The sequence below is a fragment of the Stegostoma tigrinum genome, chromosome 3 (assembly GCF_030684315.1).
Source record: "Stegostoma tigrinum isolate sSteTig4 chromosome 3, sSteTig4.hap1, whole genome shotgun sequence".
NCBI classification, from domain to species: Eukaryota; Metazoa; Chordata; class Chondrichthyes; order Orectolobiformes; family Stegostomatidae; genus Stegostoma; species Stegostoma tigrinum.
Window position 1 is genome coordinate 134,586,313 of NC_081356.1, and position 14,067 is coordinate 134,600,379.

General features: G+C 46.2%; 1 protein-coding gene across 3 annotated transcripts in view; it reads right to left on the bottom strand.

The window, feature by feature from the left end:
• LOC125450961 (FYN-binding protein 1) overlaps positions 1–14,067 on the bottom strand; it is a 177,244-nt gene that overhangs the window by 49,309 nt on the left and 113,868 nt on the right. For all 3 annotated transcript variants that reach the window (XM_059644958.1, XM_059644957.1, XM_048527468.2), the window contains exons 6-8: positions 10,846–10,892; positions 8,381–8,507; positions 930–1,089 (exon numbers count right to left, since the gene is read on the bottom strand). In XM_059644958.1, the coding sequence (XP_059500941.1) occupies positions 930–1,089; positions 8,381–8,507; positions 10,846–10,892 (334 nt within the window). The remainder of the gene's footprint in view (positions 1–929; positions 1,090–8,380; positions 8,508–10,845; positions 10,893–14,067) is intronic.

The window sequence follows — 14,067 nt, forward strand, 5'->3', positions numbered from 1 at the left end:
TGGCCTGCTGTGTTCATCCAGCTCTACAATTTGTTATCTTGGATTCTCTAGCATCTGCAGTTCCTATTATATCTGTAATACTCATAGCTGACAGCTGGCGGCGCTGACAGTCCACTGCAGTGATGATTTCCAGCAGTCCCACCAATGGACGTCCATGTATTGAATTGAAATCCTGTGTGTCCACACCTCGGTTTTAGTAAATGCCAGGGGAATTTTACAATTATTATTTCAATAGTATGTAAATAGGCTGATGCATTAGTTATTATTAAAATGCCTGGCTCAGATTTTCAACTATCTTTCTGGCTAGCCTCCCGCCTTATATCCTCAGAAAGATATAGCTCATCCAAAATGTTTAGCTGTCTATGTCTTTATCCCCACCAAATCCCAGTTCATTCATCACCCTCTGCTTGACTCACTGACTTATGCTGGCTCCAGCTCTAGCAAAACCTTGACTTTAAAATTCTTGATGTGGGCGTTGGACTGGGGTGGAGCAGGTCAGAAAGCACACCACGCCTGGATATAGGCCAACAGGTTTATTTGAAATCACAAGCTTTCATCAGGTGAAGGAGCAGGACCATAAGCTGGTGTCAAGTGACTTCTGACTTTCAAATTCTTGTCCTTGATTTTCGGACCATGCTTAACTATCTATGTGATCTTCTCCAACACCATATCCCTTCATACTATCTCTGTGCCTCTAATTTCAGCCGCTTGAGTCCTTTTAATTGATCAACCGTTGGCGGCTGTATTTTCAGTTGGTGAAACATCACAGTAGGATTCTCTCCCCATGTTTGTCCATCTCTCTATCCTCACTTCCCTCCTTTACAGTGCTCCTTGAAACAGTGGTCCCTGCTGCTAAGGGTCAATTTCTATGTGATTCTGCTCCCCTGAGTTTTGATATCTAAATGAAAGTTCAGCATCACTGTACTTACAGGAACCATCTAATGTCCTGGCCAGCCATTTGCCTTCAGGGTTGTCGGTGATGCGGATGACCTCCAAGCACTCGCCCTGTTTACACGACAGTTCATTCTTTCCACCTTTGTAATCCATTGTGACCTTCACAGTATGGATGACCTCAATTGGCCCGGAGAGCTAAACAGGAGAAAACAGTTCCTTTAGGCAACCAGCCACCAGCACATTCTCACCGGGCAAGTCGAAGAGGCACAGATCATGGGGCAGCGGCACGGTGGCTCAGTGATTAGCACTGCAGCCTCACAGCACCAGGGACCCAGGTTCAATTCCAGCCTCGGGTGACTGTCTGTGTGGAGTTTACACATTTTCCCCGTGCCTGCGTACGCTTCTTCCCACAGTCCAAAGGTGTGTAGGTTAGGGTGGATTGGCCGTGCTAAATTGCCTGTAGTGTTCAGGGATGTGTAGATTGGGTGGGTTATAGGGGGATGGGTCTGGGTGGGATGCACTGAGGTTCGGTGTGGACTTGTTGGGCCAAAGGGCTTGTTTCCACACTGTAGGGAATCTAATTCGAATTCTAGATGAAGGAAATAAGTGAGATGGAGTTTTCAGGGACGTCACACACATAAGATGAAAATTGTCCAGTCCAAACCAACCTTCCCACTGTCACCATCCACAACAGAATAACACCATTCACAGGCTGTCCACAGTGACCCAATGATGAAAAATGAAATAAACTTCAGGCCTATATTCACCTCCCATTATGGGGTTTGTTGTCATCTGTTCATGAGATTCAGGCTGGCCAGCATCTATTGCCTGTCCTTAACTGCCCCTTGAGGAGGTATGAGGAATTACCTCCCGAACTGCTGCAGCTCATGGGGTATAGGGACGTCCACAGTGCTGTTAGGGCAGGAGCCCCAGAATCTGGGAGGCAATGCCTAGTGGTATTTCAATAGGCTCTTAACCCAGGGGGGTCATGGGTTTGAATCCCACCATGGTTGAGTGTATAATTTGAGTTCAATAAAAAGCTGGAACTAGAGACTGGTGAGCCAGACATCAGTAGAGTGTAATTTGTTGGAAGGGATTCTAACAGACAGGATCTACATGCATTTGGAAAGGCAACAATTGATTTCTGATGAAGGGTCTAGGCCCAAAACGTCAGCCTTCCTGCTCCTCTGATGCAGCTTGGCCTGCTGTGTTCATCCAGCTCCACACCTCGTCATAACTGATTATGGACAATCAGGATGGGTCTGTCTGTGGGAAATCATGACTCACAAATTAGATTGAGTTTTTTGAAGGGGTGACCAAGAAAATAGATGAAGACAGAGCGGTGGATGCTGTCTGCATGGACTTTAGCAAGGCCTCTGAGGTAGTTCTACACAGTAGGCTGTTTGAAGAGTTTAGATCCCATGGGATCCAGGGAGAGCTAGCCGATTGGACACAAAATAGTAGGAGACAGAAGGTGGTGGTAGAGGGGCGTTGTAAAGGCTTGGGGCCTGTGAACAGTGGTGTGTCACAAGGATCGGTGCTGGGTCCGCTGCTATTGGTTATTTATTTTAAATGATTTGGGTGAGAAGATAGGAGGTATGGGTGGAAGTTTGAGGATGACACCAAAATTGATGGTATCGTGGATGGTGAAGAAAGCTATCTAAGAGTACAACAGGATCTTGGCCAGCTGGTCCAGTGGGCCAGGAATGGCAAATGAGGTTTAATTCAGGCAAATGCGAGGCGTTGCATTTTGGTAAGAGAAACCAGGGCGAAAGATAACAAGATGTAGAGCTGGATGAACACAGCAGGCCAAGCAGCATCAGAGGAGCACAAAAGCTGATGTTTTGGGCCAAGACCCTTCATCCAGTTCTATACCTCGTTATCTCAGATTCTCCAGCATCTGGAGTCCCTACTTTCTCCAGGGCAGGAGTTACACAGTTAATGGCAGGACCTTGGGAAGTGTGTTGACCTGGGGCTGCAGGTGCATAGATCATTGAAAGTGGCATTATAGGCAGACAGAGTGGTGAAGGAGAGGCGATGGCCTCATTGTATTATCGCTGGACTGTTAACCCAGAGATCCAGATAATGTTCTGAAGACCCGGGTTCAAATCCTGCCACAGCAGATGGTGGAATTTGAATTCAATGAAATATAATTCTGGAATTAAGAATCTAATGATGACTGTGAATCCAATTGTTGGAAAAAGAACCCACCCGTTTCACTAATGCTCTTTAGGGAAGGAAACTGCCATCCTTACCTGGTCTGGCCTACATGTAACTCCAAACCCACAGCAATGTGTTTGACTCTTAAGTGCCCTCTGGGCGATTAGGGAAGGGCAATAAATGCCACCTAGCCAGCGATGCCCTCATCCCGTGAATGAATAAAAAAAAAGACATTTGATTGGTTCATTGGTCAGAGCATTGGGACATCATGTTACAGCTGTATAAGACATTGGTTAGGCTTCGTTTGGAGTACTGCGTACGATTCTGGTTGTCCTGCTATAGGAAGGATATGATTAAACCAGAAAGGGCGCAACAAAGATCCACAAGGATGTTACCAAGACCAATCCTGATGAAAGCCGTAAACCCGAAACGTCAGCTTTCCTGCTCCTCTGATGCTGCCTGGCCTGCTGTGTTCCTCCAGCCCCACACTGTGTTACCTCTGACTCCAGCAGTTCCTACTATCCCCTGTCATCAAGACTAGCAGTTTTGAACTATAAGGAGAGCTGGGCAGGCTGGGACTTTTTTCTTTGGAGCAGCGGAAGCTGAGGGATGACCATACTTGAGCGGTGTGCATAAGATGAATAGCTAAGGTCTTGTACCCAGGGTAGGGGAGTCCAAAACTAGACGGCATAAGTTTAAGGTGAGAGGGAAAAGATTTAAAAGGGACCTGAGGGGCCACTTTATCGCACAAAGAATGGGGCATTTATGGAATGAACTGCCTGATGACGTGGTAGAGGCAGGTACAATTACAACATTTAAAACACATTTGGACAGGCACCTGAATAGGAAGGGTTTAGAGGCACTTGGGCCAAATGAAGACAAATAGGATTAGTTCAGTTTCGGCATTGATGAGTTGGGTCAAAGGGCCTGTTTTTGTGCTGTATGACTGTATGATCCTGTGACAACTGTCATGTGTTATTTTGGGATAATAACTGTTAGGGAAGGAAATCTGCCATCCTTACCTGGTCTGGCCTAAGTGAGTCTGCAGACCCACAGCAAGATGGCTGAATGGTAACTGATCTCTAGGCAATTTGGGATGGAAAATAAATGTCGGTCAAGCCAATGATACCCGCATCCTACTGAAGGAATGGCAATATATTTTCAAGTCAGGATGTTGAATGGCTTGGTGGGGATGGGGTTGGGTTGGAGGTCCTTCTGCCCTTCTCCTTCTAGATGGAAGTGGTCGTGGGTTTGGAAGGTGCTGTCTGAGGATCTTTGGTGAATCTCTGCAGTGCATCTTGTAGATAGTATACACTGCTGCTACTGAGTGTCGGTGGTGGGGGGAGTGAATCCTTGTGGATGTGGTGCCAATCAAGCGGCTGCTCTGTCCTGGATGGTGTCGAGCTTCTTGAGTGTTGTTGGGGCTGCACCCATCCAGGCAAGTGGGGAGTATCCCATCACACTCCTGACTTGTGTCTTGTAGATGGTGGGACAGGCTTTAGATGGTCGGGAAGTGAATCACATAATGTGAAAGGGCTGATTGAGCGAAGCAGTGATTGCTGCTTTCAACTAGCAAGTGGCTAATTCACAATCCAGTCTCCCTAGGTATAGTATTGCTTCATGTAATCACATTTCTTTCAGCAGATCATTCTGGGCTATCATCTATGAGCCATGATGGGTTGTAAAAATAGCTTGGAAAGTACAGAGGAATTTGGCGATGAGTTCCTGAATACTAGGTGTTTCTCTTACCTCATGTTGTGGCTAACTGTTTGGGATTGGTTGCTAGGATGAGGCAACAATTCCTTCACAGATAACAAAGTGTGGAGCTGGATGAACACAGCAGGCCAAGCAGCATCTCAGGAGCTCAAAAGCTGATGTTTCGGGCCTACACCCTTCATCAGAGAGGGGGATGGGGAGAGGGTTCTGGAATAAATAGGGAGAGAGGGGGAGGCGGACCGAAGATGGAGAGTTTGCAATGGGAGAGAGATTCCCTGAGGTTGGTCCGGAGGGAGGAGGGTAACTTCTTCAGGTTAGGCATCCCTGGAAGAGGCTTCGCAGCGAGGTTATAATAGTATCAGAAACACTCCTTCACAGTTGCAACATTTGCAGGGAATATAGAAGGAGATGGGCCTGAAGAAGGGTCTTGGCCCGAAACATCAGCCTTCCTGCTCCTCTGCTGCTGCTTGGCCTGCCGTGTTCCTCCAGCTCTGTACCTTGTTATCTTATATTGGAGATGGACCTCAGTCTTTTTACAGGATTCAGTTTCTTTGTTTCAAACTATATGGGGTGATTCTGATAGAGCTGGTGGGATGTGTAGCTCAGATATTCGGCACTTCCACTTATCTTTGAAAATCACCATGTGGGCACAATTATTCACTGGGCGTGTACAATCAACGCTTGTTTTGCTGAAGTGTTTATAAAAACAAACACAAATATATTTCCAACATCAAGTAATGTGTTACACTCACTTCTGGTTTGGCCGAAGAGTCACACTGCTTGAACATGGCCGCATTACTGCTCTGGTATATTTAAATATAGCATTCGATAAGGAAGTAGAACAGTTCTTCCTATAAATGACAGTGCTCTGCCCAGAATCACTTTTTAAACAAAGAAATGCAAATTCCAATTCTTTGTAAATGTTCATATAAAGATGGCTATTGTTGCCAGTTCCTAGAAGTTAGTAAAATGAGAGGCACACTCTCAGAATTAGCAGCAGTGCATTTAGAACCAAGACAGTAGTTGCAGGGAATGGAACCAGATGGACCTTGTTAACTATGAGGTCCTTGATTGAGGTTTTTAACCCGGGCCAATCAGAAGGTCCTGGCTGACTAATATAAACAGGGAATTCCACAGCTATATTCCTGCTTGGCTGTCCCTGGAAAAGGAAGGTGCGGCGTCCACCAACACTCTCGATGACTTCAGGGAGAGGTGGCCACTGCAGGCGGTGGGGTGCTCTATCTCCCCTTCCAATTCCATACGGATTTGATCCCTACCCTACCCTCACTTTTTCTTTCACGTGAATATTGCCCCTGCTAGGGGTCTGCTTGCCACTGGTGATGTTTCCACTGATGGGTGAGTCCAAAACCAGAGGACACAGTTTAAAAATAAGGGGTAGGCCATTTAGAACAGAGTGGAGGGAAAAACTTCTTCACCCAGAGAGTGGTGGATATATGGAATGCTCTGCCCCAAAAGGCAGTGGAGGCCAACTCTCTGGATACTTTCAAGAAAGAGATAGACAGAGCTCATAAAGATAGTGGAATCAAGGGTTTTGGGGATAAGGCAGGAACAGGATACTGATTGTGGATGATCAGCCAAGATCACAATGAATGGTGGTGCTGGCTCAAAGGGCCGAATGGCCTAGTCCTGCACCTATTGTCTATTGTCTATTGGTTCCTTGGCTGCGGTGCTGGGTTTCCCGGTAGTGGAATGTCGATAAAGCTTTCCACACAACTGGTGTTTTTGCTGTGTCTCACACCCATGCATATGCAATGCGGGTACTAGGGGAAGTAGGCACTACTGCTATGTGGCAGTAGTGTAGGGGAAAAAAATTACATAAACAGGGAATTCAGAATGTCCTCAGTTGAAGGGACTGGCTCGAAACTGGCTGGTCACGGCTAGTGTACTATGCATGAGTAGATAAAGGGTTACTTAATGATGGGGAATAATGGGAACTGCAGATGCTGGAGAATCCAAGATAACAAAGTGTGGAGCTGGATGAACACAGCAGGCCAAGCAGCATCTCAGGAGCACAAAAGCTGACGTTTTGGGAAGGGTCTAGGCCCAAAACGTCAGCTTTAGTGCTCCTGAGATGCTGCTTGGCCTGCTGTGTTCACCCAGCTACACACTTTGTTAACTTAATGATGGGATCCTGGCCTCTGTCCTGACCTTCCATTCAATGAGGTCATGGCTGATCAACTCCACTTTCCTGCCCTTTTCCCCGTAACGTTCGATCCCCTTACTGATTAAAAAATCTGTCTGTCTCAGCCTTGAATATACTTCACAACCCAGCCTCAACAGCCCTCTGCGGTAAAGAATCCCACAGATTCACTCCCCTCTGAGATTCCTCCGCATCTGTCTTCAATAGGCTGGCTCTTATTCTGAGATGATGCCCTCTGGTCCCAGGCTCTCCCACATGGAGAATTAGCCACTCCGCATCTTGGTAGCAATCTCAATTGCCCATTGATTCATTATCTAAAATGGTGAACAGGCTGCCAATTTCAGTCCCCACCCTATTACAGTGACTGGGTCAGGAAGTGTCTGTGTATGTTAGATGCCTTCACCCCTGTTTTAAAAACATGCCCATGCAGGGGATGGAGCTCTATGGTTCTAGTACCAGTTCAAAGGCCTGTACAGAGAGGAGCATGAATTAAGGGGTAGCTCATTGAGTCATGCAGTCATACAGCATAGGAACAGGCCCTTCACTCTCCATGTCTATGATGACCAACAACGCGAAACTACACTCATCCCATTTACCTGCACTGGGTCGATAGCCTACTATACCCTGGTATTTTAAGTGCTCATCCAGATGCTCCTTAAATGTTGCTTAAAGGCAGCGCATTCCATACTTCTCGGCATTCAAGCATCCTGAATGCCTTCTTCACCACTCTGTCTACCTGTGCTGACACCTTCCAGGGTGTATGTGCTTTTCCACCAAAGTCCCCTTGTTTCTCTGTACTCCCTCGGACTTAACCGTTCGTTGTGTATTTCTTTCCCTTATTAGACCTCCCGAAATATATCACCTTGCATCTTTCAGGATTAAATTCTATCTACCATTGCTCTGCCCAATTTACCAGCTCATCAATATCAGACTGTAGCCTGAGACCCTCTTCCACACTATCAATAATGCCACCAATTTACTGATTAAACCTTCTATGATCACCCACTTGTCAATAGTGTAAATAACAAACAGCAAGGGTCCCAGCACTGATCCCTGGCGTACACGGATAGCCACAGGCTTCTAATTACAAAAACAATGCCCCACCAATACCCTTGGCCTCCAGATTGTAAGCTAATTTTCACTCTTACCTATTGGACCTGGCTTCCATGTCAGACATTGCCAAAGGCCTTAATGAAGTCCATGTAAACTATGTCAACTGCACTATCCTTATCAACATATTTGGTCACCTTTTTAAAAAAAAACTCAATTACATTAGTCAGAGATGATCTCCCTCTAACAATCGGTGCTGGCTATTTCTGATCTGTCCCTGCATTCCCAAGTGTTGATTAATCATGTCATTCAGAAATTTTTCCAAAGGCTTGCTGAGTATGAGCTCTGTTTTAGCATGCGAGTTCATCAACTAGCATTCAGAAGGAATGATGTTCATACCTTGAACTTTTTTCTCATTTCCTGCTCTCTTTTCTCTTTCTCTTTCTGCTCTTTTCTCTCTTGTTCTTGTCGTCGTTTCTCTTCCTTCTCCCTTTTCTTCTCTTGCTCCTTGAGTTCCTTCAGCGATCTGTTTGGACAGACGACGGAAAAATTGTAGAAATCAATCTTGTAATAGATCATATGTGCTGTCATTCAAGGTGTTCAAAAGAATCAATCCGGGAACGAATCAGGGGCAGGAATTGGACCATGGGCCGAGGATCAGGGACCTGTGACTGATGCCTTTGAAAATTCCTGACTGAAAGCCAGGCTATCACAGGCTAAGCAATGGTGTCCAGGTGAGGAAAGATGATGACCACCTCTCTTTAGGATGAGATAATTTCAAGCCTGGGATGCAGTGTGTGTTGGATTTGGGGTCTGAACACTGCAACATCAAATATTACAGCTCTGCGGCACCGGAGCCAAAATGTTAGCTCTGATCTTTTTCTCAATGGACACTGCCAGACCTGCCGAGCTTTTCCAGCAACTTCTGTTTTCATTCCTGATTTACAGCATCCCCAGCTCTTTTGACTTTTATCAAATATTACCCCAACACGAGACACAAGAGTATTTATAACACTGTCCTTCAGTGTCAGGCCTATGCAAGCAATTCCATCAAAGAAATCCAATGGTGAATTTAAAAGAAACGCTTTTACCCAGAGAATGTGGGACTCACTCCCACTGGGAGTGGTTGAAGTAAATGCTAGATTTAATTACGGACAGGCTAGACAAGCAGATGAAGCAGAAGGGGACTGAGGGTATATGGTGGTAGATTCAGATGAGAAAAGAAAGGAGAAGGCCCAGAGTATGGCAGAAACACTGGCACTGATGGAGTTGAATGGCCTGTTCCTATGCAGCATAAAATTCCAAACAATCCTGCCATTCCATGATCGACCATTGTATCCGAAGGTACAACAGTGAGAAATACAATGCTGGTCTCAGTGAAAGTAACCAGGAGGCAGGCAGATTGTTAGAATCAATAGAGTCATAGATAGTACAGCATGGAATCAGACCCTTCGGTCCAAACTAGTCCATGCTGACCGTGCTGCCCACTCAGCGGTTCCAATCGCCTGCATTTGGTCCATATCACTCTAAACCCTCCTCATCCATTTGCCTATCTAAATGTTTTTTTTAAATGTTGTTATTGTACCCGCCTCAAACAATTTCTCTGGCAGTCCTTTCCATATACGCATCACTCTCTGCGTGAAGAAATTGCCCCTCACATCCTTCCTAAAGTTATTCCCTCTCACCTTAAACCTATCCTCTCTAGTTTTCAATTCCCCATCCCTGGGAAAAAGACTATGTGCATTCATCCTATCTATGTCCTTCATGATTTTATACACCTCAATAAGGTCACCCCTCATTCTCCTACATTCCAAGGAATAAAGTCCTATTCTGGCCAACTTCTCCCTATAACTCAGGCCTATTAGTCCAGGCAACACCCTCATAAATTTTCTTTGTACACTTTCCAGTTTAACTATGTCTTTCCTATAACAGGGTGTCCAAAACTGTACACAGTACTCCAAGTGCAGCCTCACCAACGACTGGTATAACTGTAACATAACGTCCCAACTCCGAGACTCAGTGCCTCGACTGGTGAAGGCCAGCGTGCTAAATGCTTTCTTCACCACCCTGTGCACCTGTGACACCAGCTGAGTATTGACTTCATCAGCTTCAAAGTCTCTGTACCTCCAACCCATCCATCCTCCTGCTCACCTATCCCCTCTACCCTTCCCACTGATCAACCACAACAACCCCCCAACTGCATCTGCCTATCTCCATCGCACCTACCCAGCCCAAGCCCCCGTTTATTCCTCTCCCCCTCCCCAGTCCTGAAGAAAGGTTCCAACCCGAAACATTGACGTTCCTGATCCTCGGATCCTGTCTGACCTGCTGAGCTTTTTCAGCTCCACATCCTTACTGCCTCCATCCCATCGGGGTATATTCCCCGAACCTGATGGTCCCCATGGACTTCCCCTCTTTTTGGACCTTATTCTACCCTCTTTCTTTCTATTCTATCTCTCCCGTTCCCTCCTCCATGTACCTCACCCTCTGATTTTTGTCAATGATGACAGTGGGCTGGTTTGTTAACATAGTGCTGTGCCTGGTCTTTATAATACTGATCCCCTGGTCCAACCGCCACAAACTGAATCTCACTGCAGCAACTGGATCAACTAAATGCACCTTGTGAGTATTACAAGAGGAATGCATTAAGCTACCACATTGGCACAGAGATTTGAACTGCTTTGCTCCCGTTCCAAGGCTAAAGGGCTTGATGTCCCAAACTAGTCTGGGCTTATACATAACTCCAGTCCATCAACAATACTCCAGCCTGCTCTCAGGGTAATGAGGCATCTTAAATAATGTGTGTGCGACTACTTCTCAAGAGGACAGAAAACACAAGACGCAATTTGAAAATTAAATTCTACCTGTAGTTGTCCAGATCTTCATACATTTCTCCATCCGATTCATTTTTCTAAATTAAAAACATGCAGAGATTTGTGTGAATTCTTTTGCCTCAAGACTGGCACCTGTTATGCACAAGCGTACACACACACACACACACACACACACACACTCACTCACTCACTCACTCACTCACACAGACACAGACACAGACAGACACATACACGCACACGCAGGCACACACACTCCCACACACGCACACACAGACACACACAGACAGACACACACACAAACACACACACACAGAGACACTCACACTCTCACACACATACATAAACACACACAGACACACATACACACACACGCACACACACGCACACATACACACACTCACACACACACACGCGCGCACACACACACACACACACACTCACTCACTCACACACACACACACTTTAACTCACTCCCACAAACACACAAACACACATACTCACACTCTCACAGACACACACACTCACACTCACTCACACACACACACACACACACACACACACACACACACACACACACTCACACAGACACACACACTCTAACTCTCACACTCACACACACACAGACACACACACACACTCACTCACGCACACACAAACACGCACACAGACACACATACACACACACACTCACACACACAGACACATACACGCACGCACTTAGACACAGACATACATACACACACTCACACACACGTACTCGCACTCTCACTCACACACACGCGCACACTCACACATACACACACGCACAAACTTACTCACACATACACACGTCCGCACGGACACACACACACTCACACGTACATTCACTCACACACACACACACACTGACACACACACATACGCGCTCACACACACACACACACACACACACACACACACCACACACACACACACACACACACACACACACACACACACACACACACACGCACGCACACACGCACGCACACACACAAACACACATACACTCATAGAACATTACAACACAGTACAGGCCTTTCGGTCCTCGATGTTGTGCCAACCTGTCATACCGATCTCAAGCCCATCTAACCTACACTATTCCATGTACGTCCATATGCTTATCCAATGACGACTTAAATGTACCTAAAGTTGGCGAATCTACTACCATTGCAGGCAAAGCATTCCATTCCCTTACTACTCTCTGAGTAAAGAAACTACCTCTGACATCTGTCCTATATCTTTCACCCCTCAATTTAAAGCTATGCCCCCTCGTGCTCGCCGTCACCATCCTAGGAAAAAGGCTCTCCCTATCCACCCTATCTAACCCTCTGATTATTTTATATGTTTCAATTAAGTCACCTCTCAACCTTCTTCTCTCCAATGAAAACAGCCTCAAATCACTCAGCCTTTCCTCGTAAGACCTTCCCTCCATACCAGGCAACATCCTAGTAAATTTCCTCTGCACCCTTTCCAAAGCTTCCACATCCTTCTTATAATGCAGTGACCAGAACTGTACACAATACTCCAAGTGCGGCCGCACCAGAGATTTGCACAGCTTCAACATAAATTCTTGGTTCCGGAACTCGATCCCTCTTTTAATAAAAGCTAAAACACTGTATGCCTTCTTAACAGCCCTGTCAACCTGGGTGGCAACTTTCAAGGATCTGTGTACATGGACACTGAGATCTCTCTGCTCATCTACACTACCAAGAATCTTACCATTAGCCCAGTACTTTGCCTTCTGGTTACTCCTACCAAAGTGCATCACCTCACACTTGTCTGCATTAAACTCCATTTGCCACCTCTCAGCCCAGCTCTGCAGCTTATCCATGTCTCTCTGCAACCTACAGCATCCTTCATCACTATCCACAACTCCACCGACCTTAGTGTCGTCTGCAAATTTACTAACCCATCCTTCTACGCCCTCATCCAGGTCATTTCAAAAAATGACAAACAGCAGTGGGCCCAACACCGACCCTTGCGGTACACCACTAGTAACTGGTCTCCAGGATGAACATTTCCCATCAACTACCACCCTCTGTCTTCTTTCAGCAAGCCAATTTCCGATCCAAACTGCTATATCTCCCACAATTCTGCCTACTGAGTCAGTATGGGTGGAAATTAGGAACAGCAAGGGAGTAGTCACCTCGTTAGGGGTTTACTACAGGCCCCCCAATAGCAGCAGGGAGATTGAAGAAAGCATAGGTCGACAGATTTTGGAAAAGTGTGCACGCAGTAGGGTTGTTGTAATGGGTGACTTTAACTTTCCCAATATTGATTGGAACCTCCTTCGAGCAGAAGATTTGAATGGAGCTGTTTTTGTAAGGTGTGTCAGGAGGGTTTCCTAACTCAGTACGTTGACAGGCCGACGAGGGGAGAGGCCATTCTAGACTTGGTGCTCGGAAACGAGCCGGGGCAGGTATCAGATCTTGTGGTGGGAGAGCATTTTGGTGATAGTGACCATAACTGCCTCACATTCTACATAGCTATGGAGAAGGAGAGGATTAGGCAGAATGGGAGGATATTTAATTGGGGAAGAGGAAACTATGATGCGATTAGACATGAGTTAGGAAGCATGGACTGGGAGCAGTTGTTCCATGGTAAGGGAACTATAGACATGTGGAGACGGTTTAAGGAACAGTTGTTGGGAGTGATGAGTAAATATGTCCCTCTGAGACAGGCAAGAAGGGGTAAGATTAAGGAACCTTGGATGACGAGAGCGGTGGAGCTTCTAGTGAAAAGGAAGAAGGTAGCTTACATAAGGTGGAGGAAGCTAGGGTCAAGTTCAGCTAGAGAGGATTACATGCAGGCAAGGAAGGAGCTCAAAAATGGTCTGAGGAGAGCCAGGAGGGGGCACGAGAAAGGCTTGGCAGAAGGAATCCGGGAAAACACAAAGGCATTTTACACTTACGTGAGGAATAAGAGAATGGTCAAAGAAAGAGTAGGGCCGATCAGGGATAGCATAGGGAACTTGTGTGTGGAGCCTGAGGAGGTAGGGGAAGCCCTAAATGAGTTTTTTGCTTCTGTCTTTACGAAAGAAACGAACTTTGTAGTGAATGAAACCTTTGAAGAGCAGGTGTGCATGCTGGAATGGATAGAGATAGAGGAAGCTGATGTACTGAAAATTTTGTCAAACATTAAGATTGACAAGTCGCCAGGCCCGGATCAGATTTGTCCTCGGCTGCTTTGGGAAGCGAGAAATACAATTGCTTCGCCAGTGGTGAGTGGAGT